The 23,860-nt window shown below is 51.1% G+C and overlaps 1 protein-coding gene and 1 long non-coding RNA gene across 3 annotated transcripts in view; both read left to right on the top strand.

The window, feature by feature from the left end:
- EEF2K (eukaryotic elongation factor 2 kinase) overlaps window positions 1-23,860 on the top strand; it is a 60,625-nt gene that overhangs the window by 28,224 nt on the left and 8,541 nt on the right. For both annotated transcript variants that reach the window (XM_032843944.1, XM_032843945.1), the window contains exons 3-15: window positions 3,277-3,377; window positions 7,311-7,371; window positions 9,290-9,327; window positions 9,709-9,880; window positions 13,044-13,193; window positions 13,360-13,492; window positions 13,748-13,875; window positions 14,597-14,798; window positions 16,872-16,939; window positions 20,271-20,348; window positions 21,182-21,244; window positions 22,174-22,308; window positions 22,464-22,652. In XM_032843944.1, the coding sequence (XP_032699835.1) occupies window positions 3,277-3,377; window positions 7,311-7,371; window positions 9,290-9,327; window positions 9,709-9,880; window positions 13,044-13,193; window positions 13,360-13,492; window positions 13,748-13,875; window positions 14,597-14,798; window positions 16,872-16,939; window positions 20,271-20,348; window positions 21,182-21,244; window positions 22,174-22,308; window positions 22,464-22,652 (1,518 nt within the window). The remainder of the gene's footprint in view (window positions 1-3,276; window positions 3,378-7,310; window positions 7,372-9,289; window positions 9,328-9,708; window positions 9,881-13,043; window positions 13,194-13,359; window positions 13,493-13,747; window positions 13,876-14,596; window positions 14,799-16,871; window positions 16,940-20,270; window positions 20,349-21,181; window positions 21,245-22,173; window positions 22,309-22,463; window positions 22,653-23,860) is intronic.
- LOC116858986 lies at window positions 14,810-15,305 on the top strand. Its single transcript, XR_004381055.1, has 2 exons — window positions 14,810-15,012; window positions 15,243-15,305. It is a non-coding gene; the product is annotated as an uncharacterized LOC116858986 (long non-coding RNA).

Here is a 23,860-nt window from a genome sequence, read left to right as displayed (position 1 = left end):
TATTTATTTATTTGACAGACAGAGATCACAAGTAGGCTGAGAGGCAGGCAGAGAGAGAGGTGGAAGCAGGCTCCCTGCTGAGCAGAGAGCCCGATGCGGGGCTTGATCCCAGGACCCTGGGATCACGACCTGAGCTGAAGGCAGAGGCGTTAACCCACTGAGCCACCCAGGCTCCCCCCAATTTGTACATTTTCAATGTGACCCAGCAATTACACTTCCAAGAAATATGTCCTAGCAAGATTTTGCACAGTTGGCGTAAGGATTTACATATGACGGTGTTCACTTCAGGGCTGCCTGCACTGGGGATTATTGGAGAGATTCCCAGTATCCATCAGTCGAGGTTAGAGAAATACCTGAAGGTACATTTATATAATTGTGTGTCTCACAACTGCAGAAGGAAAATGGGGTCAACCCAGCCTGCCTATATGTACGACATGGAAGGACATCCAAGGCCCTATGTTAAGAGGAGAAAAGTAAGAAGCAGAGCAAAATTCGAGGGCTCTGGCCTGATGCTGTATTCCTGCGTGTTAACAAATGCAGAGGAACAAACTTAGATTCTAAATCAGCCGTCAGCTGTGGTTTTCAGAGCACTGGGTCACAAAGTACTTTCACTTTCTACTTCGCATTCTGTAGTGTGTGTGGTTTTTTACAGTAAGCAGATCATACATTTGGAAGCAGGAAAGTAAGATCACCATATAAAGTACCAATCCCCATGGGCCCACTCTCCTGAAAGGCTGTAAACTGTTTTTTTTTTTTGTTTTGTTTTGTTTTTAATTTATTTTTGACAGAGAGAGATCACAAGTAGGCAGAGAGGCAGGCAGAGAGAGAGGAGGAAGCAGGCTCCCCACCAAGCAGAGAGCCCAATACAGGGCTCAATCCCAGGACCCTGGGATCCCGACCCGAGCTGAAGTCAGAGGCTTTAACCCACTGAACCACCCAGGCGCCCTGTAAACTGTATTTACAGGGTGATTCCAGTTGTACGAAAGATGTACCAGAAGGATCTGGAAAAGAACAAGCCCAAAGCATTGGGCAATCATTGCTCTGGGTCGATGACGCGTGGTGGGTTTGAATTTTGTCTTTTCTCTTTTCCGAGTGTTTTCATTAAGCATGCATTTGCTTTCAAATTGGAAGAAAGAAATTCTGGGCTTTGTTTCTGGACTTTGCGGAGATTGGAATCCCAAGCCCCCATGAGGAAGCCCTAGCCCGTGGGAAACTTGCGTGTGCGCGTGTTTCTCAGAAAGCTTGGTTGCTCTGTCTTCTCTTCTCATGGGCAGGAACCCAACCGTGAGGCCAAGGCTCAGGCTGGCTGTACGGTTGGGGTGCTGTCCTGTCTGGGCCTGAGCCCATGGGAAGCTGAGCTCCCACAGGGCTACTCCTGATGGCCGAGGGATCCCGATGGCAGGTGAGGAGGTCTGGAACTGCTGTGGGTCTGCCACCCCCAGTGTTTAGCCCCCTCCCCATCGTGGCTCAGGCTCTGGAAAGGAGTTTTGGCCTCACTGATCCTGCAGGGGAAAGAGCAGGAAGAGATGGTGACCCAGTGTGGGTGCTGGAGTGTAGGGAGGGGACAGGGAAGGATTCTACCTTGGGGATTATAAAAGCAATAAAATGAGCTTTTTCTTTTTTTTTTTTTTTTAAAGATTTTATTTATTTATTTGACACACAGAGAGAGATCACAAGTAGGCAGAGAGGCAGGTAGAGAGAGAGGGGGAAGCAGGCTGCCTGCTGAGCAGAGAGCCCGATGCGGGGCTCGATCCCAGGACCCTGAGATGATGACCCGAGATGAAGGCAGAGGCTTAACCCACTGAGCCACCCAGGCACCCCTAAAATGAGCTTTTTAAAACAAGAAACGGGGTTGGGAGGTGATATTGTTGAGAATCAGCCTTGCCTCCATAATGTGCCTTGCTCGTCTTTCCCAGTGAATACCCAGAAACCCTGGTTCTCAAAGGTTTTAAAAATTTAGGGGGCTATTTTGGGTTCTCACAATGATGTAGGGCACTAAGGCATTGAGAAGGTGGAGGGCGTGGATGCTAAAAGCCTGAAATGGGCAAGGCAGTCCTGCACAAGGAATATTCCTGTGACCCCAGGACCTTGGAATGTCTCATGGGAATCTGTTCCTAATCATCTGAGCCCAGAACCTAGGGCTCTGTTAATGTAAAGGCAACATATCCTTGGCGTGGCTGGAGATATTCCGAGTTCAGGAAGATGGTGTTGTCTATAATTTTCATTTAGGGCGATGAAAGTGATTTATACAGTATTTCCAAAAAGGTGATGTTGGCTCTGATAGGGTCCAGAGTTCCCACCCAGAGTAAGCACAGTTGTTTGAAAGGGCTCTGTAGCATTTCCAGTGGGTATAATCAAAGTGCATTTAATCAGTCCCCACAGATGGGCATTGGGTTGAATTCAGTTTTGTATGTGTATGTTTGCGGACTCGTGTATTTCTCTAGGACACATTTCTAGATGTAAAATTGCTGGGTCAGAATACAGGAATTCACATTTTTGATCCCAGTACATTGCCAGGTTGCCTTTGGAGGCAGTTTTGACCCACTGACCGTATGCAAGGGCACCCGTTTCCCCAGCACTGGTTATGAAAGGTCATTCAGGTGTTTTCCAGTCTGGGGGTGCCCAGGTGGCTCAGTCAGTTAAGCGTCCAACTCTTGATTTCAGCTTGGGTCATGATCTCAGGGTCCTGGGATGGAGCCCGGATTTGGGCTCCCCACGGAGGGGCAGGAGTCTGCTCGAGATTCTCCCCCCCCTCCCCCGGTCCTAACCCCCAACTTGCACATGCACTCATGCTCTTTCTCTCTGTCTCTCTCTGCAAAATAAATAAGTCTTTAAAATGTGCTTCCCAGGGCGCCTGGGTGGCTTAGTGGTTTAAGCCTCTGCCTTCAGCTCAAGTCATGATCTCAGGGTCCTGAGATCTAGCCCTGCATCAGGCTCTCTGCTCAGCAGGGAGCCTGCTTCCCCCTTCTCTCTGCCTGCCTCCTCTGCCTACTTGTGATCTCTCTCTCTGTCAAATAAATAAATAAAATATTTAAAAAAAAATGTGCTTCCCTACGTGCATTATGTCTCTTCTGCCCATGGGAAGGCTGTGCCCATGTGAGAACAAACAGGGTGTGTTGGGAACTCTGTTCCTGAAAGGATCACTGAAGGGAGTATTATTTCTCTCTCACTTACGTAGTTTACTGGGAACAGAGCTGGGGAATCACGGGGGAGAAGGAGGCTAGGGCAGCCCTGCCCCACAGCCCCTGCTCTAACATTTCCCTTTGCCTTTTGCAGGAAGCTTGGAAGCATGCAATCGAGAAGGCCAAACACATGCCCGACCCCTGGGCTGAGTTCCACCTGGAGGATATTGCCACGGAATGTGCCACGCGTCACAGGTCGGCAGCTTGTCCAGGGCTGCTGTATGGCCCCAGGTCTTGAGGAGTCCTTGGGGGTCTGGGTCCTGCCTCTGCTCAGAATCACTGAGGCCTAAGAACCTTTGGAGGCCAAGGAGAAGGGAATCATAATAGCATCTGCCCACATTTGAGCATTTCTGCATGCTTTGGGCACTGGGTGTTGTCTCCTTTACTCCTTGGTGTGGTTGGTCCTCTAATGGACGAGTTTTTCAGGCAGGGCCAAGCCGTGCTGCAGTAACAAATAACTCCACCTGCTCAGGGAGGGGGTGCTATGCTTTTCACTCGAGTGAAGTTGGCTGAGAGCCCAGGGACCATTGGGGGCCGCTTGGGGACCCAGGCTTCTCCCATCTCGTGGTTCCACTGTCTCTCCCACGTGGCCCCTGGTTGCCATTGAAGGGAGAGTGAATGTGTGTAGATAGCACGTGAGCTCTTTGATGCCTTGGCCCCAGGAAGATTCATAAAATGGAGCTGGGAACGTCTAGATTTCCTATTAGAAAAGGTAGAGGGAGAGGAGTTATGTTAGGGGGCTTCAGGAAGAAAGAAAATAGCAAAAACTACCGAATACCACCACCAAGGATAACTGTGATGACAGTAGCTCTTACGTGTTGAATCTGTGGGACAGGCACTATTTGAAGCCCTCTGTGTGTGTGTATTCGTTAAAAAAGCCTGAAGTAGGAATCATGGCAAGTATTTGGGACCACTCTTGAGAATCTGATGAGGGTCATCCCAGAAAGCTGCACACGTATATCTGATTTTGTGCATAATATTAGAGGGCTCTTGGACCTGTCCTGGAGTCCACCCCCTGTCCTGTGACCTCTGTCGAGCCCTCCAGTCTGAATCCTCTAAGCCAACACCCTGAGGTCCCATAATTGCTCCAGGGAGATAGAGGTTTTCCCAGGGTTATCTGGGTAGTTAATAAGTTAACCTTCTGACTCAGCTCAGGGTCTTTCCGTTAGAACTCTGTTTCAAATGCAGGTGACAGAAACCTAGTTCACAGTGTTCAGCATAGAAGGGAATGTTTGGCTCACGCATGTGGACTTCGGGTATGGCTGGTTCCAGATTCTCGAGGACACTTTGGGCTTTGACCTCAGATAGACTGTCTTGTATCAGTGGCACAGATACCCCCAAGAGCCCCCACATTTCATTTCACCCAATAGAAGAGGATCTTTTCTTTCTCCAGTAGTTTTTTTTTTTTTTTTTTTAAAGATTTTATTTATTTATTTGCCAGAGACAGAGGGAGAGAGAGTGAGCAAGCACAGGCAGACAGAGAGGCAGGCAGAGGCAGAGGGAGAAGCAGGCTCCCCGCCAAGCAAGGAGCCCGATGTGGGACTCGATCCCAGGACGCTGGGATCATGACCTGAGCCGAAGGCAGCCGCTTAACCAACTGAGCCACCCAGGCGTCCCTCTCCAGTAGTTTTAAACAGAAGTTCCATAATGGAATGTCATTGGTCTGGCTTCGGTTATATGCCCCTCTCTGATCCAGTCATGTGCCAGGGAGCTTTGTTCTCATTGGTGATGTCTGGATCTTATACTGCAAGCCAGAAGGTGCTAGGGATCAGTTCTGCCCAGTCCGCATATTCTGAGAATGGAGGATGGTGGTTCCCTAACGGAAATTGGGACTGAAAGGAGAGGGATCAGATGCCAGGCAGGCCGAAACAGTGTAAATTTCTAAATCTTTCTACGACATGTCCCTGCTCCTGCCTGTGAGGAGATGGCTGAGAGCCTGGCATGCACCCACTCCCCACCACCGGAAACCCACCTCCTAGCAGGCCCTGGGGACTGTGGTGGCAGCCAAGGTCAGCATTGTGGAGGCCCCAGTAGGGCAGGGTGTGGACTCTGTCCCTCCCCAACTGTAAGGCCAGCATGGTGACTGGTTGGTCACTAGGCAACCCAGGGAGTCCCCTGGAAAAGCAGATCCCCAATGCTGAGCCGGCTCTGTGTGTCCTGGAGCTCTGTGGGTGCAGGGACCAAGCCAGACTGTTTTCCAGCTGAAACAGCTGCTGGCAGAGGGAGCTCAGGCTTCGATGGCTAGAATCTCCAGAAAATTTCTTTTTTTTTAAAGGTTTTTTTTTTTTTTAAGGGTTTTTTTTTTTTTTTTAAAGATTTTATTTATTTATTTGACAGAGAGAGATCACAAGCAGGCAGAGAGGCAGGCAGAGAGGAGGAAGCAGGCTCCCCGCTGAGCAGAGAGCCCGATGCGGGGCTCGATCCCAGGACCCTGAGATCATGACCTGAGCCGAAGGCAGCGGCTTAACCCACTGAGCCACCCAGGCGCCCCTCCAGAAAATTTCTAAACTGGAACACTTCCTTGTCGGTTTCTGGTGGTGCTGGCTGCCCCTTTGTTGAGACAGATTTCCTGTTCACATGGATGGTACACAGGCTGGCTAGGGGCAAGGCTGTGGTTGCAACTGACCAGGGTCTGCATCCTGGGCCCTCGGGCAAGTAACTCACCTCTCTGAGCCGCAGTTTCCCCGCCTGGAAAGCGGGTGCCGTAATTGTGCCAATCTAACAGAGCTGCTGCAAAGGTTAATTGAAGAGATCTGTTTAAATGCCCTGCTCAGTGAACTTGGAGCAACTCTGACCTGTATGAGGTCAGTGGTTCTGAAGGACAATTAAGATCCATATGACATCCCATATCTTCCTCGTCCCTCAGCTTCTGGGTGTCTCGCAGCCTTCAGTCTTGTTTGGAAGTGAGGGTAGACTTTTCCCTTAACCTTCATCTCTGTGTAGTAATAATAATAATAATCATTGCTATTATTTATTGAACACAGGACATGGGTTGATTGGAGGCAACTTAGGGCTCTGGCCACCATCCCTGAGCCTGTCCTGGGAGAGGTTACCTGCCAGGCCTCTGCTTGTCTTTCCCTGTAGAGGTTCCAGGCTCTGCGAAGCCTGTTCTCACGGAGCTGGGAGTGGTCTGGAGTCCATCCCGCTGAGGGGTGGGCCAGGGAGGCCTCTGCTAGCTAAGAACACCTCAGCCCTTGGGGAGGTTTTAGAATTTAGGGATTTACTGAGCTGAGGCGCTCTCTCTGCCAGGCAAATCTGTTTGAGGCTCAGCCAGGCCTAGAACCAGATTTACTCTGCGGAGATTCCTGAGAAAGAAGAGATGGTAATGTTCTGGAACCTTCTCTGTCTTGTTCTGCCTTGGGTATCCTCCAGCAGCCCCTTCCTCAGCTGGACTCAGAGGCAGGACCTCCCCTACCTGTTCCTGCACTAGGACACAAGCCCAGCTACCCGTCCTGGGCCTCACACAGGTGCCCGACAAGATAGCGGGCACTGCCGCCTCTGTCCTGGGACATGCCGTTTTTTGTGTAGACTGGTTAAAATAAGGATATTTATCTATTCAGTTGTTCATCCAACTTGGATGTATTAACCTTCCACAGGCACCGGGCCCTGCAATGAAGAAGACAGACACGGGCCTGGTTTTGTGGAGTTAGAGTCCAAGGCGGGGGCCAGATAGGGGAGCAAACCCACACATGTGTTGGGCAACACATTGGAGAGGAAAGGCCAGTGCAGGGGGCCTGGGAGGGGAGGGAGAGTGTCCACAGACCCACCCCGGGAGGTTGGCTGGGTCTACAGATAGAGTGGTCTCAATCCCAAGGGCAGCGAGAAGCCAGAAAAGTCTTTCACTTTTATTTCATTTTTTTTTTTTTTAAGATTTTATTTATTTATTTATTTGACAAAGAGATCACAAGAAGGCAGAGAGGCAGACGGGGTGGTGGGGGGAAGCAGGCTCCCCGCTGAGCAGAGAGCCCGATGCGGGGCTCGATCCCAGGACCCTGAGATCATGACCTGAGCCGAAGGCAGCGGCTTAACCCACTGAGTCACCCAGGTGCCCCAAGTCTTTCACGTTTAGCCAGTGGGTGAGAGGACCATGGTATAGACGCTGTACCCTGGGCTGGCTTCTCTCTGCAGGTACAATGCTGTCACTGGGGAGTGGTTACAAGATGAGGTTCTGATCAAGATGGCGTCTCAGGTGAGCCTTCCCCAGCCCCGCGTGGGCAGGGCTGAGTGCGGATTCCTCTTGAGCAGACTTTTGTCCCTGTCCCCTCCCTTTCACACTCACGTGACTAACTTTGGGGCATTCTTTCTATTACTGTGTATTTATTTTATTTTTATAACTGTTTTATTGAGATATAATTCACACACTATACAACATAGCCATTTAAAGTATACGGGTTCGGTGGGTTGGCGTAGTCACAGAGATGTGCCTCCATCACCACGACCAATTCCAGGACGTTTCATCATCTCCTTAAGAAACCCTATACTTACCCACCAGCAGCCAGCCTCCAATCCCCTCGTCTCCCCCAGCCCTAGACAACTGCTAATCTACCCCTGTCTCTGTAAGTTTACCTATACTGGGCTTTTTATTTTTATTTTTTTAAAGATTTTATTTATTTATTTGAAACAGAGAGATCACAAGTAGGCAGAGAGGCAGGCAGAGAGAGAGAGGAAGAGAAGCAGGCTCCCCGCTGAGCAGAGAGCCCAATGCGGGGCTCGATCCCAGGACCCTGGGATCATGACCTGAGCCGAAGGCAGATGCTTAACTGACTGAGCCACTGAGGCACCCCAACCTGAGCCTTATAAAAGGGATTCATCTGTTTGGGAGGGGAAAAAAAGGAATAGACTTGAAAATGGAGCACTTCCTGCATTGTCAGAGGGAGGTTGGTTGTGTGAAACTTTTTTTTCATGTATCACATACTCAGAAAGGGGTATGGCTTAATGAGTTTCACAAAGTGGATGGTCCATGTAACCAGTGGCCCCCTGAAGCCCCTCTCCCACCCCCACCCTGGTCACTACTCCCTTCTCCCAAAGGTAAGCACCAACCCGGGATCTGTCATCCTGGTGTAGTTTGCCTGTTGTGTTCTTCCTATAAATGGAGCTGTGCCGTATGTATTCTTTTTTTTTTTTTTTTTTTTTAAGATTTTATTTTTTTATTTGACAGACAGAGATCTGTAGGCAGATCTGCAAGTAGGCAGAGAGGCAGGCAGAGGGGGTGGGAAGCAGGCTCCCTGCTGAGCAGAGAGCCTGATGCGGGGCCCGATCCCAGGACCCCGAGATCATGACCTGAGCCAAAGGCAGAGGTTTTAACCCACTAAGCCACACAAGTGCCCTGTATGTATGCTTTTGAGTATGGCTTCTTCTGCTCAGCATTTTGTCTGTGATGAGTTCATACTTGTTTTTGCTAGACCCATCATTTATAGAACAATACAGAATAATAGAAGAACAGGGTATACTCGCTCTGGTTGCTATATGCTATTCTGAATGAGTAGACCTGATTATTTATCCATTATACTCTTGATGGACATGTAGGCTGTTTCCACTCCTTTTCTTTTCTTTTCCTTTTCTTTTCTTTTTTCTTTTCCTTTCTTTTCTCTTTTCTTTTCTTTTTATTAAGATTTTATTTATTGGAGAGGGACAGTGGGAGAGGGACAAGCAGACTCCACTGAGTGCAGAGCCAGACATGAGGCTCGATCCCACAACCCTGAGACCATGACCTGAGCTGAAATCAAGAGTTGGACGCTTAGCTGACTGAGCCACCCAGGCTCCCCTCCACCCTTTTTCTGTTCGAGGGAACAGAAAAGCAGGGCTACAAAAACATTCTTTGACATGAAAGGTTACCCTATAACATCTTCACCCCGTGGGGGTTCTTCCCCTCCCCCTAAGCCAGGGTTGGGGAGCAGGTGGTCTTGTCATCCCCCAAAGCCTCCAGGCTAGAAGTTTGGTCAGGCTTTAGCGCCAGGGTAATGGAGGGAGGACTCGGGAATTTTAGGATTGAGATGAGGTCCAGGTACCCATTTGGGGGGTGATGTCCGAGGGGAGAATCTCTTCCTGACTCAGGACTCATTCTGGTGGGACATGGGGCCTAATAACACTCGTGTGGTGTCTTTCAGCCCTTCGGCCGTGGAGCGATGCGGGAGTGCTTCAGAACGTAAGTGACTCGGCCTGGCTCTTGGGGCACCTGCCCAGGCTCCTTCAGGCTCCTAAGAGTGGAGGCCTTGCAACATTTCTGGCCGAGAAACCGAGACAGCAGCCTCTCCTTGTAGGCTGAGTGTCTCTCTATCTGGTGTCCGTCGGACCATACGTTTGCCCTGCTGTGAAGGGAGCCCCCTGTGGAGGGGGCTCAGGGAGAATATGGAGTGTCCCACTATCCTCCACTCTGATGTTTGGAGGCCACAAGATATGGATTAAGAGACCTTTAACAATGTCCCTTAAGCCTCTTCCCAGCCCTTTGAAGGATGCAGTGGGTCAGGCTGTGTTCCTGGTGGACCCAAGTGCCCAGGCAGACCCTCTGCTGTCTCCCCCCTCCCAGGAAGAAGCTCTCCAACTTCCTGCACACTCAGCAGTGGAAGGGGGCCTCCAACTATGTAGCCAAGCGCTATATCGAGTCTGTGGACAGGGACGTGTACTTTGAGGATGTGCGTCTACAGATGGAGGCCAAGCTCTGGGGAGAGGAGTATAATCGGCACAAGCCCCCCAAACAGGTGTGTGGCACCCCTCCCTGCTACCTTCCCACACAAGGTGGCCAGGGGTGGAGACTGGAGACAAAGTTAACAATGATGCCAGTCATGGTTCCCTTTATGGTCTTAACAGAAGCCCGTAACAGCCATCATCTGTTGAGCACGATTCACTATATGCAGTCATTTATTCCTAAAAACAGAGAACTCTGAGGTTGTTTAAAGTTAGGATGTTTTGATCCCATTTACGGATGGGATCTGTTAGGACTTGCGTTTGTAAATGTTAGCAACCTGCTCAAATGGGCTTCTTGTGAAAAGAGAATTTATTACCTCATGTAACACAGATAGTGCTGGCTACAGGTAAGGCTGGATCCAGGACCAGACAGGATGTTGAGAATCTCTCCTCCACCCTCCGCCCCCATCTCTAGCCTTGGTGTTCTTCTGTGGGCCATGAGCAGCTGCAGGCTCACTTCCTGTCTTCCCAGAAACCTTGGTGGCAGGACAATACCTGTTTTCCCAGAAGTTCCAGTGGAAGTCTCAGAACTAGGTTTCATTGGCTCCAATTAGGTCAGGTGCCTGTTGCTGAGCCAGTCACAATAGCCAGGGGAGGGGATATGCAGATTGGGCAGGCCTGAGCCATATGCTCCCCCTTAGAGGCAGCAGTGTGGGTCCTTTCCCCAGACTATGCAGACTGAGATGGGTGGCTCCCAAGAAAAAGCAGAAGGAGGGGAGAAGGGATAGTGTGTCTGCCCCTGGGGAGCCCCAGGCCCAAAGGGGTTAAGTGACCTGCCCCAACAGGCAGGAAGGAGCCAGCGCTCAAAGCCAGGTGTTCCAGGCCCCTGCCCAGTTGGCTTCTGCAGGTGAGCGCCCAGGTTGTTTAGTGAACCTGGGCAAAGCAGAGTTTCCTGTTGCCTGTGGGCATTTGAGAAACAGTACTCTGTGTCTCTGCCCTGCCCAGATTCATAGCTCAGCTTTCCCACTGTTTGAGCACCTGCGAGATAACATACTACTGTCTCCTGGGCCCCTTGGGGGAGCCACACTTACAAGAAATCAGCAGAATTCATTAAGCGCCTCCTGTTTGCATGGCTCTTGATTAAGTGCCCTTGGGGTAGACCCAAGAAGCCACAATCCCCACCCATGGGATCTGTGACCACCTCAGTAATTTGCGACATGCCATCCTGGCCTCCTTTCTCTTCCTCCCTAAGCTTGTTCCTGCCTCAGGACCTTTGCTCTGGCTGTGCCATCACTGTCGTCGTTTCTTGCCCTCCCCAACCCTAGCCCCATCCTTGCATGATGAGTTCCTTCTCACAGTTCGGGTCTCAGCTCATATGTCACCTGCTCAGCAAGGCCTCCCCAGGCCATCCTAAATGAAGTAGCCTTTCCACTGCTGTCCTGTCAGGTTGTTCTGTCTGTTCTAATTCCTTTTGCTTGAAGCAGTTGGCACTCTCCAGAAGAGTCTTGTCCCTGCAGTTAATATTGCGTCTCTCCCCCAGGGGCAGGGAATTCATTTCTTGTTCACTTTGTCTCACAGTGCCTAGGTGCTCAGTAAATAATGTGGTTGGTTGGAATTAAGGAAGGGAAAGGAGCAGAGCTGTTTGAGGGGGGAGCCGGCCACCCCTTGTTAACTGCCTCCTGGCCAGTACATGGCCCCACCATAGACTTCCTTATAAGAATAGAGTCAGTATTTGGGGTGGGAACCTCCGAGAACCAGCTGCTCCTTCCCCTTAGGCTGGTTCTTGGAACTGAGGCCACGTTTGGGGCAGTTCTCTGCTTGGGGCCTCTTCGACCTCTGCAGCTGTCATCTGCCTGTCTAGTGACCCAGCCAGACAGTTCCTTGGATGGTTGCTTCCTGGGGAAACCCAGACCTGGGTCCTTCCGCTGTGGGTGTCGTTGAGGGGGCTAGGGTGTCGTGGGTACGGTTTCAGGTCTTACCAACCCCACTTTACAAACCACTCACAGGACTTAACACATTTCCTTCTGCATACAGATGCCAAGTGTTTGGTAAAAAAAAAAAATTCAGCAAGGAATGTCTAAACTCCCCGTAGCAGGGAGAGAACCACCCTTTATGGTTGGGTGTATATAGCTCTAGAGTCGTGTCCACGAGTAATACTCACATTAGCACATGTTGACAGACTCATGTATCATGAGGTTTCATCCTCACCCTAAGTGTGAGATCCTCATCCCACAGGCGAGGAAACTGAGGCACAGTTCGTCCACATGCACGATATTAGTGTAAGGCATGTGGGCAGAACTTCGCACACAGACCCATACATGTGCACCAACACAACATGGTTTCTTTCTCTCTCATCTGATGGTTCTGCTTTGGTCAGGGGTTGGGTGGGGTTCAGGGTGGGCTGGTGCCAGCCGTCTTGAGTCATCCAGAAGCACCCAGTTCCTTCTCTCTTCCTGCCGTGCCTTCCTCTGGGGTGTGGCCATGGACCACGTGGCTAGGTTGGCCCCACTGGCAGGTGTGGGCTCTACAGCCTTGGGGTGGCCGGAGGTGGGGGCTGTTGGGAGTTCCGTCCTCGCGCTGCTCGCTTCCCATTGGCCAGGCTTGGTCACTTGGCCACACCTAGCCACCGGGGAAGCCGCGCAGCGTCCTTCCTACTGGATGGCTCCGTATCCTCTTAGCACTTCCATGGGGGTTGTCTAGGCCCCTCGGGGCTGCTCTAACAAAATACCACGGACCGGGTAGCTTACAAACAACAGGAAATTATGCTTAGGAGGCTGGGAAGTCCAAAATCAAGGCGCCGGCATGGTCACGTTCTGGTGAGGTCCCTTTCTGGTTCCTCGCTGGTGTCTCCGTGCTGTGTCCTCACATGGCAGAAGTGGCGAAGGAGCCCTGCGTGGGCCCTTATCCGGGCCCCAATCCCATTCATGAGGGCTCCTCCCTCAGGAAGTAGTTCCTCCCAAAGACCCCACCTAATACCGTCACTATTGAGGGCTTGGAGGTCAACAACATAGGGATTCTGCGGAGACGCATTTAGACCATCACAGGGGTTTTTATTCTCAAAAGGAAAGGGGAACGTGGATTCCGGGGATGGCTGGCAGCCGTAGCTGCGAAGACCTGATAACTGCGGGAGCCAGGATGGGAGCCCCGGCAGGCTAGCTTCCGCCGAGCCCTCTGCTCCAATCTGTTGTCAGAGGTGAGTGCCGCTGGGTCCTGCCTGACCTGCTCCCCTCCCACCAGGTGGACATCATGCAGATGTGCGTGGTGGAGCTGAGGGACAGACCCGGCAAGCCTCTCTTCCACCTGGAGCACTATATCGAGGGCAAGTACATCAAGTACAACTCCAACTCGGGCTTCGTCCGCGATGACAACATGCGCCTGACACCACAGGTGAGGCCCCTGGAGGGGAGGGTCCCTGTGGGTGTGCGGTCTCAGCCCCAGAGGGTCCTCAAGCCTCATGGAACGGTGGCTGACCTGTGTCCATGCAGACCACATCCTGGTCTGTTGCAGTCAGTCACTTTGCTCTTCTGTTCCCCACCGCTGCCCCCTCTCCCAGGCCTTCAGCCACTTCACATTTGAGCGTTCTGGGCATCAGCTGATTGTGGTAGACATCCAGGGTGTGGGCGACCTCTACACAGACCCGCAGATCCACACCGAGAAGGGCACTGACTTTGGAGATGGCAACCTAGGTAGGTGGGGAAAGCCGGCTTGTTTCCATGGAGATCACACTCCCTCTGCCCCCTATAAATCTCCCAGCCCTTCATAGGCCCAGGGAGACTGGGCCTTGGCTTTTCCACAATGGTGGGGATGGAAGCTTGGGACACCTCCCACCCGCCACTTCAGCGTGTTCGACGCCTGCCCTTGTCACATTTAAGGTGCCTGGTGCTGCCCTTCCCCTGTCACACAGCAAGGCAGTGCTCCAGACTTCCTTGCTCTGTCTGTAGGTGTCCGGGGGATGGCGCTCTTCTTCTACTCTCATGCCTGCAACCGGATTTGCAAGAGCATGGGCCTCGCTCCCTTTGACCTCTCGCCAAGAGAGAGGGACGCCGTGAACCAGAACACCAAGCTGCTGGTGGGTGCCCCATGGGAACCTGCTCGGAGGGACCGGGCCCTTCCACTGCCAGGCCAGTAAGCCCTGCTTCTCCGTGTTGGCAGCCCAGGCCTGGTGATGCTTACTTGAAGAGTTTCAGGGCCAGAAGGATCTCAGCCTCATCTGTGCCCCTCATCCTCCTAGATCAGTGCACAAAGCCCTTCCAAGTGTCCCCACTAACACAGTAACTGGGGTCTACATGATTGGACCTCTTCTGACCAGAGTGAGGAGAACAAGTATGTAGAAAGAGTGAGAAAGGTGTGTGGTATGTGTATTTGTGTGGCATGTTGACAGATGGCTGGACTAGACTTGGACCTGGATCTTTGGGCACCTTGCTGGGTCCAGAATGTACCCACCCCTTCTGCCATTACCTTGATCAGATATGAGCGACTGTCATCAAAGACCAGCTTGGGATTCTGGATATATGGTGGCACGTGTTCCCCAGCTCAGGGCTGTGGAGTATGGTCAGCACCGTGGGAATGCTGGCTGGCTTTGCACTCCTGTACCAGATGCCCCTTTTTAGAGCCCTTTGGTTTAACCCCCCATTGATTGTTTTAGATTTCCTGCCAGTCCCTAAACAGGTATGTATGGGAGCTATTGACTAAAAGGGCCTTAGGGTTCAAGCAGACAACACACAACTGGAAGAGCCCTTCACTCGCCGAAGGACTCCTGTGTGACATGGGTGTCCCTGTTAATTCTCCAGCAATCGGCCAAGACCATCTTGAGGGGGACAGAGGAAAAGTGTGGGAGCCCCCGAGTAAGGACCCTCTCTGGGAGTCGCCCCCCACTGCTCCTTCGCCTTTCAGAGAACTCTGGAGATGAGAACATGAGCGACGTGACCTTTGACTCTCTCCCTTCTTCCCCGTCTTCGGCCACACCACACAGCCAGAAACTGGACCACCTCCGTAAGTGATACTTTGATCCCTGGCCATCGTGCTTGGAGGGGACAGGCACCAGAAAGGACACTGCTAAACTGGCTTTCGCTTATGTTAGGAAATCAGATATGCTAACTAAAAAGGGTCCTGGCCTACATGGTTTTATGAGTGAGTTCACTGAATACATTTTCAAGACACAAGTCATCCAGATGGTATAGAAACAACCTTGATTTTAGAAAACAAGGTAACAGGGACCCCGGGTGGCTCAGTGGGTTAAGCCGCTGCCTTCGGCTCAGGTCATGATCTCAGGATCCTGGGCTCGAGTCCCACATTGGGCTCTCTGCTCAGTGGGGAGCCTGCTTCCCTCTCTCTCTCTCTCTCTCTGCCTGCCTCTGTCTACTGTGATCTCTCTCTGTCAAATAAATAAAATAAAATCTTTAAAAAAAAAAAAGAAAGAAAAAAAAAGAAAACAAGGTAACATTTTTCAGTGTCTTTTATGAACCTAGCAAAACCTTTATACCAAAATTTAACAAAACAGCAAAAAAAAAAACCAACCCAAAAACCTACATACCAACCTCACTTATAAATAAATACACAGTACAGAAGTTCTAAATAAGGTATGACAAAGACCAGTAGTATCCTAAAAGAATACTGTCATAATCAATAGGGATTTTGTAGGCATCTGCAAATTTCCAATATTAAGAAATTGGTGAACATCATATGAATAGGTCAGAGGAGGAAAATGGAATCCTTGTTCCCGAAGTTGAAGTGACAGTGGTTGCTGACAATGTGGATGTAGGATCTGCAGGAAAGAGGGGAGGCAAGGCTGACTCCAGGGTTTTGATCTGAAGAACATCAAGGGTGCTGTGGCCATTTATGCAGTTGGGGGAGGTCACAGAGGAGCAGAAGAGGGAGATTTTAGTGTCAAATGTCAAAGAAGCCTTTTAGACATTTCCACTAGAAGACCTTAGTATAGCTTGAGGCAGGAGTTTTGTGTGTGTGTGTGTGTGTTTGAAGATTTTACTTATTTATTTGACAGATCACAAGCAGGCAGAGGCAGGCAGAGAGGGAAGCAGCAGGCTCCCTGCTGAGCAGAGAGCCTGATGTGGGGCTCGATCCCAGGACCCTGAGATCATGACCTGAGCTGAAGGCAGAGGCTTAACCCACTGAGCCATCCAGGTGCCCCATTTTGAGGCAGGAGTTGACAGACTTCTTAGAAGGCCAGAGAGTCAATCTTCTGGACTTTGTGGGACATAATGGTTTTTACATTAGGAGTGAACGTGGCCATGGTACTCAAATGACTAGGTATGGCCTTGTTCCAGTGAAGACACTGAATTTTCTTTCGTGTAATTTTCACATATCTTAAGGTTCTATTCTTTTAAATCTTTTCAGCCACTTTAAAATAGAAAAACCATTCTTAAAAACCACATTAAAAAAAGGAAGCAAGCTGGATATGGCTGTGGAAGCTCAAGGTGGGAGAGAGAAACTGGGAATGACCGGGAAGGATGTGGTTGGTTTTTCAGCCTTATGAGGCTTCCCCGACCTGTAGCTACTCCTGGGGCTCCCAATACACACATGGCTGTTGTACTTCCACACCTGCTCCTCAGAGGCCCTCCATGGCCCAGGTTAATGTGCCCTAAGCACATTGCACAACTGTATTTGCATTACAACTTTGAGGAGGCACAGAGGTTAAGCTACCTGCTCAGGACCCCACAGCTAGCAAGTGGCAGACTCTGAGTAAGTTCCTTCTTTTGTTGAGAGAGCAGGGGGGAGGGGCAGAGGGAGAGTCCCAAGTAGACTGTGCTAAACGTGGAGCCCGATGAGGGGCATGATCTCATGACCCTGAGATCGCGACCTGATTTGAAACCCAAATCACTCGCTTAACGGACTGAGCCATCCAGGCACCCCAACTCTGAATAAGTTCTTGAAGAAGAACTGTAGCCTCCAGGTGCTGCCAACATTCTTTTCCCATTTTTGTACCTTCTTACAAAATTTAAAATGAAAAAAGGCCTAGTGGCAGGTGCTTTCTGTTCTAGGCTGTAGTTGGTCTTTTAAGCAGTTCTGCTGGTAGAGCCCTTGTATGATCTGTTTTCTCTTGCCCAGATTGGCCTGTGTTCAGTGACCTTGACAACATGGCACCCCGAGACCACGACCATCTGGACAACTACCGGGTAGGTTGGAGAAGGCCCAAGGGAGCAGGGCTGGGAGGAATGGACTTCCTGCCAGTCAGAACCAAGGCTTAATCCTCAGATCCAGAGGTGGTCAGCCTAGGTTGGCCCCAGACACTGCCTGTGGGCATAGAGGAATGCAGATTACTCTCAGCCTCCTGGCCAGGGCAGCCGTGTCCTCTGAGAAAAGCTGGCTCCATCACAGTTTTCGGAGATGGTTAGAGAAAAGGGAATCCCAGTTAGCAACAGTGCAACCTTCTGGTAAATGGCGAGTGAACTCAGCCCTGGGCTGGTCTGGCCACGCGCGTGTGGACACCTGTCCTGGGAGAGGGAACAGTCCTGCATTTCAGACGAGTAACTTACAGCACAGTCTGATTTGATGCTCTCAGGCTGGATAAACAGGACAGGTTTCCAGCAGCCTTGGGCTCATCCGAGGTAGGAAGCTGAAGGCATCCCATTTGCATTCATGTGAACCTATGTTATGATGTCAGAAACTCATAGGAATTTTAAAAATAGACTTTGCAGAGATGTCACCCTTGCACAGACCTCAGGTGCCCTTTAAGCTCCGCTCTGGGATTGCTCCAAAGGTTCAGGTTCACTCTTGACTGCTTTTCAGAGTTTTTGAGGGAAGAAAATAGTAAGAGTAGCCAACATTATGGAATCATCACTATGGGCAGACACTGTTCTTTTTTTTTTTTTTTTTTTTTTTTAAGATTTTATTTATTTATTTGACAGACAGAGATCACAAGTAGGCAGAGAGGCAGGCAGAGAGAGAGGAAGAAGCAGGCTCCCCGCTGAGCAGAGAGCCCGATGTGGGGCTCGATCCCAGGACTCTGGGATCATGACCTGAGCTGAAGGCAGAGGCTTAACCCACTGAGCCACCCAGGTGCCCCAAGGGCAGACACTGTTCTAAGGGCTTGATAGATAATCTCCTTTAAGCCCCAGCAACCCATGAGGTAGAGGTAGAACCATTTTTTATTTCCCTTTTTTTTTTAATTTTTGGACTCTGGGATCATGACCTGAGCCAGAGGCAGACGCTTAACCAACTGAGCACCCAGTCACCCCTTTTTGTTTCTTTTGTAGTAGATTTCATTCTAGACTTAGAATAAATTTTAGAATTTCAGAATAACTCATTCATTCTCATGGTTGAAAAGGTAAAAAAGATTAGTAAGGTGAAAAGCCTGTCTCCCATCTGTCCCTTAGGCACCCACTTTTTTTTTTTTTTAAAGGCTCTCCCTGCTCAGCAGGGAGCCCAGTGTGGAGCTCAATCCTAGGACCCTGGGATCACAACCTGAGCCGAAGGCAGAGGCTTTAACCCACTGAGCCACCCAGGCGCCCCGCCCCCCGCTTCTTGTCCCTGATCTCAGCAGCTACCTGGGCAATTCTGTCGTGATCCCTGATTTAGAGATGAGGACCCTGAGGCGCAGGAAGGTTCAGCTACTTGGTCCCAGTCACTCAGTGATGGAATGAACCACGGTTCAAATCCAGGCCTCTGGCCTCGAACCCACCCTCTGTACTGCTGCTGTCCTGTGCTGCTTTTCTCCGTCTTGGAGTGGGTAGTATCCCCCCCATCTCTCAGATGAGGAAACAGGTTTGGGAAGGCTGGCTGCCTTGCCCGGGGTCCCAGAACCCAGCTGTGAGCTCTCTGTTGCTCAGGGAGGGACTGAGTCCAGAGGGTGGGAAGAGGGGCCCTAGGTCGTGAGGAGCCAGCTCCCCGGAGCCCCTGGGTACGGCCTGCACTCCGTTTTCTAAAGCAGCCTTTCACTTAGCACACCCAACACTTCTGTCACATGGCTGTAAATTATATCTCAGTTTTAAAAATTGAGATACCTTTTAAAAAAGAAACCAGAGTAGCCTTTTAGTTCACACAGAACAAAAGCCTTGAGGGGAGGTAGAGGAGAAGTCCGTGCTTCTAGAAACAAGGGCAGGGCCTCGTCAGGATATGCAGCTCCTCCGGGTGGCGGGATTCCTGGCCAGACCTCTGCAGAGGCTGAGGAGAGGGACCCGTTTATGCCGGAGACACCAAACTTCTTTTAAATATGTATTTATTTAAGGAAAAGAAAATGGCTTATCTATAGACACATAGTAAGTATGAATTCACCAAAGTGGTTTTACCTGGAGCAGGAAGGGGATGGGGTAGGGAGGGACTCACAAGAGGTCTAGATTTTAGCAGTAATGTTTTTTCTTTTTAAAATATTTTATTTATTTATTTAACAGAGAGCGAGAGAGATCACAAGTAGGCAGAGAGGCAGGCAGAGAGAGAGGGGGAAGCAGGATCCCCGCTGAGCAAAGAGCCCGATGTAGGGCTCGATTCCAGGACTCCGAGATCATGACCTGAGCCGAAGGCAGAGGCTTAACCCACTGAGCCACCTAGGCACCCCAGCAGTAATGTTTTAATTTCATTTAAAAATAAAAGATCCAAGGCACCTGCATGGCTCATTCATTAAGCGTCTGCCTTCAGCTCAGGTCATGATCCTAGTATCCTGGGATCAAGCCCGGCATTGGGCTCCCTGCTCAGCGGGAAGCCTGCTTCTCCCTCTGCCCCTGCTTGTGTTCCCTTTCTCGCTGTGTCTCTCTCTGTCAAATAAATAAATCTTAACCAAAAAATAAAAAAAAATAAAAGATCTGAAGTAACTAAGGCCTCATGTTAGGAACTGACAAAGCCAGGCGATGGGTGCACAGGAGCTCATTTTAGTATTCTCTGTTCTTAGTGGCGTGTTTTAAATACTTCTTAGTAGAACAAAGAAGGAGACTTGAAAGTATGAGTGGGAGAGGGATCCAGGCGACGTGCGGATATGGCCGGAATGGGATGTCGGTAGACAAATGACTGAAGTTTTATAGATTCTGAACTATCTAGAAGAATAAAAAACATGTCCCGGTTTGGGTAGAGGACTTCACTCTAGTAAATATTGTTCTCAGTGCTACATTTGTGTCCGTGGGTCCTCTCGCATCCTCCAGCCTTTGTTTTTCTGCCTGTGAAATGGGTGAGCTGCTGTTAGCACTTGCTGTGACACATACTCAGTGGGTGGCCCCTCACTTCATCCCCATCCTTCAATGTATGTGCCGTATGAATCCCATGGCTAAGGAAACCGCTGCCCCGTGCCAAGCTGGTGGGTCACAAAGCTCAGACTTGAGCTCAGACAGTCTGGCCCCAATCCCAAGCTCTCTGCCGCTACTTTGTGCTGCTCCCTTGTCACCCAACCAGCAAGGGCAGAAGGAAGAGGGTGTTAACTGAGGTGATAGGACAAAGGAGAAAGAGCAAATGGCTGGGATGTCCAGAAGTCACCACCACTCCGAGGACCACTGAGACCCTAGAATCATCTTCTCTCCGTAGGACTCTGAAAACAGTGGAGACAGTGGCTACCCCAGTGAGAAGCGGTGTGAACTGGATGATCCAGAGCCCCGCGAACATGTAAGGAACCTCCAAGGAAATGAGACCAGAGCATTGTATTGCCTCATTGTCCAGGAGGATGGAAGAGGGTGGGGGGATGTGAGTGGTCTTGAGAACATAAATGGATACACGAAATCATTTCAGAACCAGATAAATGCAGGGCAGAAGATAAAACAGGGTCATGTGGACCAGAAAGTTTAGTAAGGGGACAAGTAAGGGGAATTAGGGTTGAAAATGTTGGACTGCTCTTACGGCAGAGCTGGAACCTCTGGTTGCTGGGTTGGGATGGTGCTGAGTAGGCTTCCCAGCTTCCCACACCGTATTCCTCTGTCTCTCTGGCGGAGGACAGGTTCCCAGGGCCACCCCGCAGCATCCTGGGGAGGGGTGACTACGGCAGTGTCTTCCATGTAGAGGTTTTGCCTTGTGCCAGAATGGAACCTAAGCCTTCACACTAGTCTTGCCCAGAACCCTTTGGTCTCAGTTTTCTTACTGCAAATGAGACTGTCAGGGGAACTTGGGTAAGAGGAAGAAGGTTGTCTTCGTGCTCGTCTGCCACGATCCTGTGCCGCTGAGTTATTTCCATCTGTGCACACAGGGTGAGGGCAAGGCTGTGGGCACGCAGGCACATGGGTCCTGCTTGTTACCCAGCATCCTCTCTGCTTGGCGCACATGAGTTCCAGCTGCCCTCCCTAGGGGACAGTCCTTTCCCTTAGGAGGAAGGTTCCTGGGAGGAGGGTCCCCTGGGCATGAGGGGGAGGGCTGTCCCCTACGAGGTTTCCCCTGGAGGTGGGGTGGGGGCCGGTTCCTGGGAGGGAGAGCTGCTCCGTGGCTCACTCTCCCTCCTCCTCCCTCAGGGCCACTCAAACGGTAACCGGAGGTACGAGTCAGACGAAGACAGCCTGGGCAGCTCCGGACGGGTAATGCGCCCCAAGGCGTCCTTGTCATGGCTGCGTGCTTGCCTTTTCCAGCCTCTTTCTCCCCTCTCCTGTCACTCCTGCCTGCCCAGGCGCCTCACACACCAGCTGAAGGAAGATTTTGCAAAGAAGCCAGTCGCCTTGCCATACACTTTTTGATCCCCTGACCTGGGCGGGCCACCGGGGCATCTGTGGAGAGGAATAGAGAAGAGTAGACCAGCCCGTCCTGGAGGGTGGTTTATAAGGACCACAGCTCACTACGTCAAAGTTATGCCCATGTGACGTCATAGCATTAGTTAATTTACTTCTTGCAACCACCCAGAGAGACAGGCTGATGTTAATTCATCCCCGTTTTACATGTGAGAAAACTGAGATCTTAAGCAGCTTTCCCTGGGTTAGCCAGCAAGTGTCTCTACACAGATCACTTACACCGCACGGTATTTATGGCCTGGATAACCTGAGTAGCAGAGCTTCGGAAGAGAGTGTCTAGCTGGGAGCATGATGTGTTTCCAAACCCATTCCCCAGAGCATCGTGTGAGTGCGCAGAGGCTAGCGGAGTGGATTTGTGGCAGGGTCTGAAGTCAGAATTTTCTGGTGTGTTGTATGGGTCACAGGCCATCTGGGCAGCTTAGGGTCCAACCTCCCCAACCAAACCCTGCTTGATAAATGAAGGGGAGACACTTTGAACGGCTGCAGTGTGTCTGCTGGCCTTTGTGCTGTGATACTCCCTCAGCGCCCATAAATTGGCAGGATTTGAGGGATTAGAAATGGAGCTGTGTTTGTCCAAGAAAATTTGATACCTTAAGGGTTTGCTCCCTGCCTCTTGCCAGCCAGGCTCGTGCGGTAGGAGCAGCCGATGGCTGGGGATGGCCCCTGTGCCCCCGCCCCTCACTCCCTGACCTGTAAATCTCCGGCCCTGTTCTCTCCTGCAGGTCTGCGTGGACAAGTGGAATCTCCTTAACCCCTCCCGCCTCCACCTGCCGAGGCCTTCCGCCGTGGCCCTGGAAGTGCAGAGGCTTAATGGTCTGGACCTTGAGAAGAAAATCGGGAAGTCCATTCTGGGGAAGGTACCATCGATGCCCGTCTCGGAGCCCTCTTGCCACTGACCCAGAGCCCAGCCCATGCTTCTGCCCCGCTAATCGCTTCTTCCTGCAGGCTGGCTGGGCAGCCCGGGGGTACAGCTGCCCAGACAGCCAGGCCAACACCCAAGTCTGTGCGGCAGGTGCATCTGGCCATGGCGCGCTACCATGAGGGCGGGCGCTTCTGCGAGAAGGACGAGGAGTGGGACCGCGACTCAGCCATCTTCCACCTGGAGCATGCAGCCGACCTGGGCGAGCTGGAGGCCATTGTGGGTCTGGGGCTCATGTGCTGCCAGCTGCCCCACCACATCCTGGCTGATGTCTCTCTGAAGGTGGGGATGGCAGGGACCCAGCCCTGGGCGGGGGGTGGCAGGGCACTCGGTCATCCTCCTCCCCACCCTGCAGGTCTGTGCATGCCCCAGAAACTTCCTGAGCACCAGTTTGGGGCCAGGCAAAGCCGGTTAGCTGGAACTGGTGGGATTGGGCTGTGCCCCTGGAGAACAGGTGCAAGGTGACAGTTTCTAGGCAGTTAGGACCCTGTGTGAAGGGAGAAGCAGACAATATTGGGGGGAAGCAGGTGGAGAAGGGCCCCGAGTGGGTGTCGCGGGGTCAGTGGAGGCTTCCTGGTAGCAGGTTTCTAGCTGTGTCCCCAACAGTGAGAACAGAGCCTGACACGCGGTACGTATTCCGTGTACGCTTGCAGAACAGATGAAGAAGGTGACCTCTGAGTTAGACCTAAAAGCTGAGTGGGAGTCTGCCAGGCAGGGGGAGCAGAAGTGACAGGACGGTCAGATGTGAGCAACTTCTTTGCTGAATCAGATCATAGTTTTAAATACTAATAGTGCGGGACGCCTGGGTGGCTCAGTTGGTTAAGCGGCTGCCTTCGGCTCAGGTCATGATCCCAGTGTCCGGGGATCGAGTCCCACATCGGGCTCCTTGCTCGGCAGGGAACCTGCTTCTCCCTCTGCCTCTGCCTGCCTCTCTGTCTGCCTGTGCTCGCTCGCTCTCTCTCCCTCTGTCCCTGACAAATAAATAAATAAAATCTTAAGGGGGGGGGGGGATAAATAAATAAATAAATAAATAAATACTGATAGTGTGAATACTAACAGTTTAAATAAAACAATCATTTAAATACTATTTTAAATAGCCCCCATGTCATGATTACAGATGTGACATGCTTTTGAGTTTTATCTGCATTACCAATATTTTCTCCATCCGTTTCCTTTCATCAAAAAGGCCAATCAGACTCTGATCTGTGGAAGGGCGCCTGGCTCAGTCAGTGGAGTGTGTGACACTTGATCTCGGGGTTGTGAGTTTGAGCCCCATGTTGGGTGTAGAGATTACTTTGAAATAAAATCTTTAAGCTGTGCCTGGGTGGCTCAGTTGGTTATGCATCTGAGTAAGCGGTTAAGCGTTGATTTCAGCTCAGGTCACAATCTCAGGCTTGGGGGATGGAGCCCCACTGTTGGCTCTGTACTAGGTGTGGAGCCTGCTTAAGATTCCCTCCTTCTCCCGCTGCCCATCCCCAGCTCTCCCTTTC

This window comes from Lontra canadensis, unplaced genomic scaffold (assembly GCF_010015895.1).
Source record: "Lontra canadensis isolate GAN:19392208 unplaced genomic scaffold, GSC_riverotter_1.0 scaffold146, whole genome shotgun sequence".
NCBI classification, from domain to species: Eukaryota; Metazoa; Chordata; class Mammalia; order Carnivora; family Mustelidae; genus Lontra; species Lontra canadensis.
The sequence above is the reverse complement of the archived record's forward strand: the minus strand, read 5'-3'. Positions and strand labels throughout refer to the sequence as shown.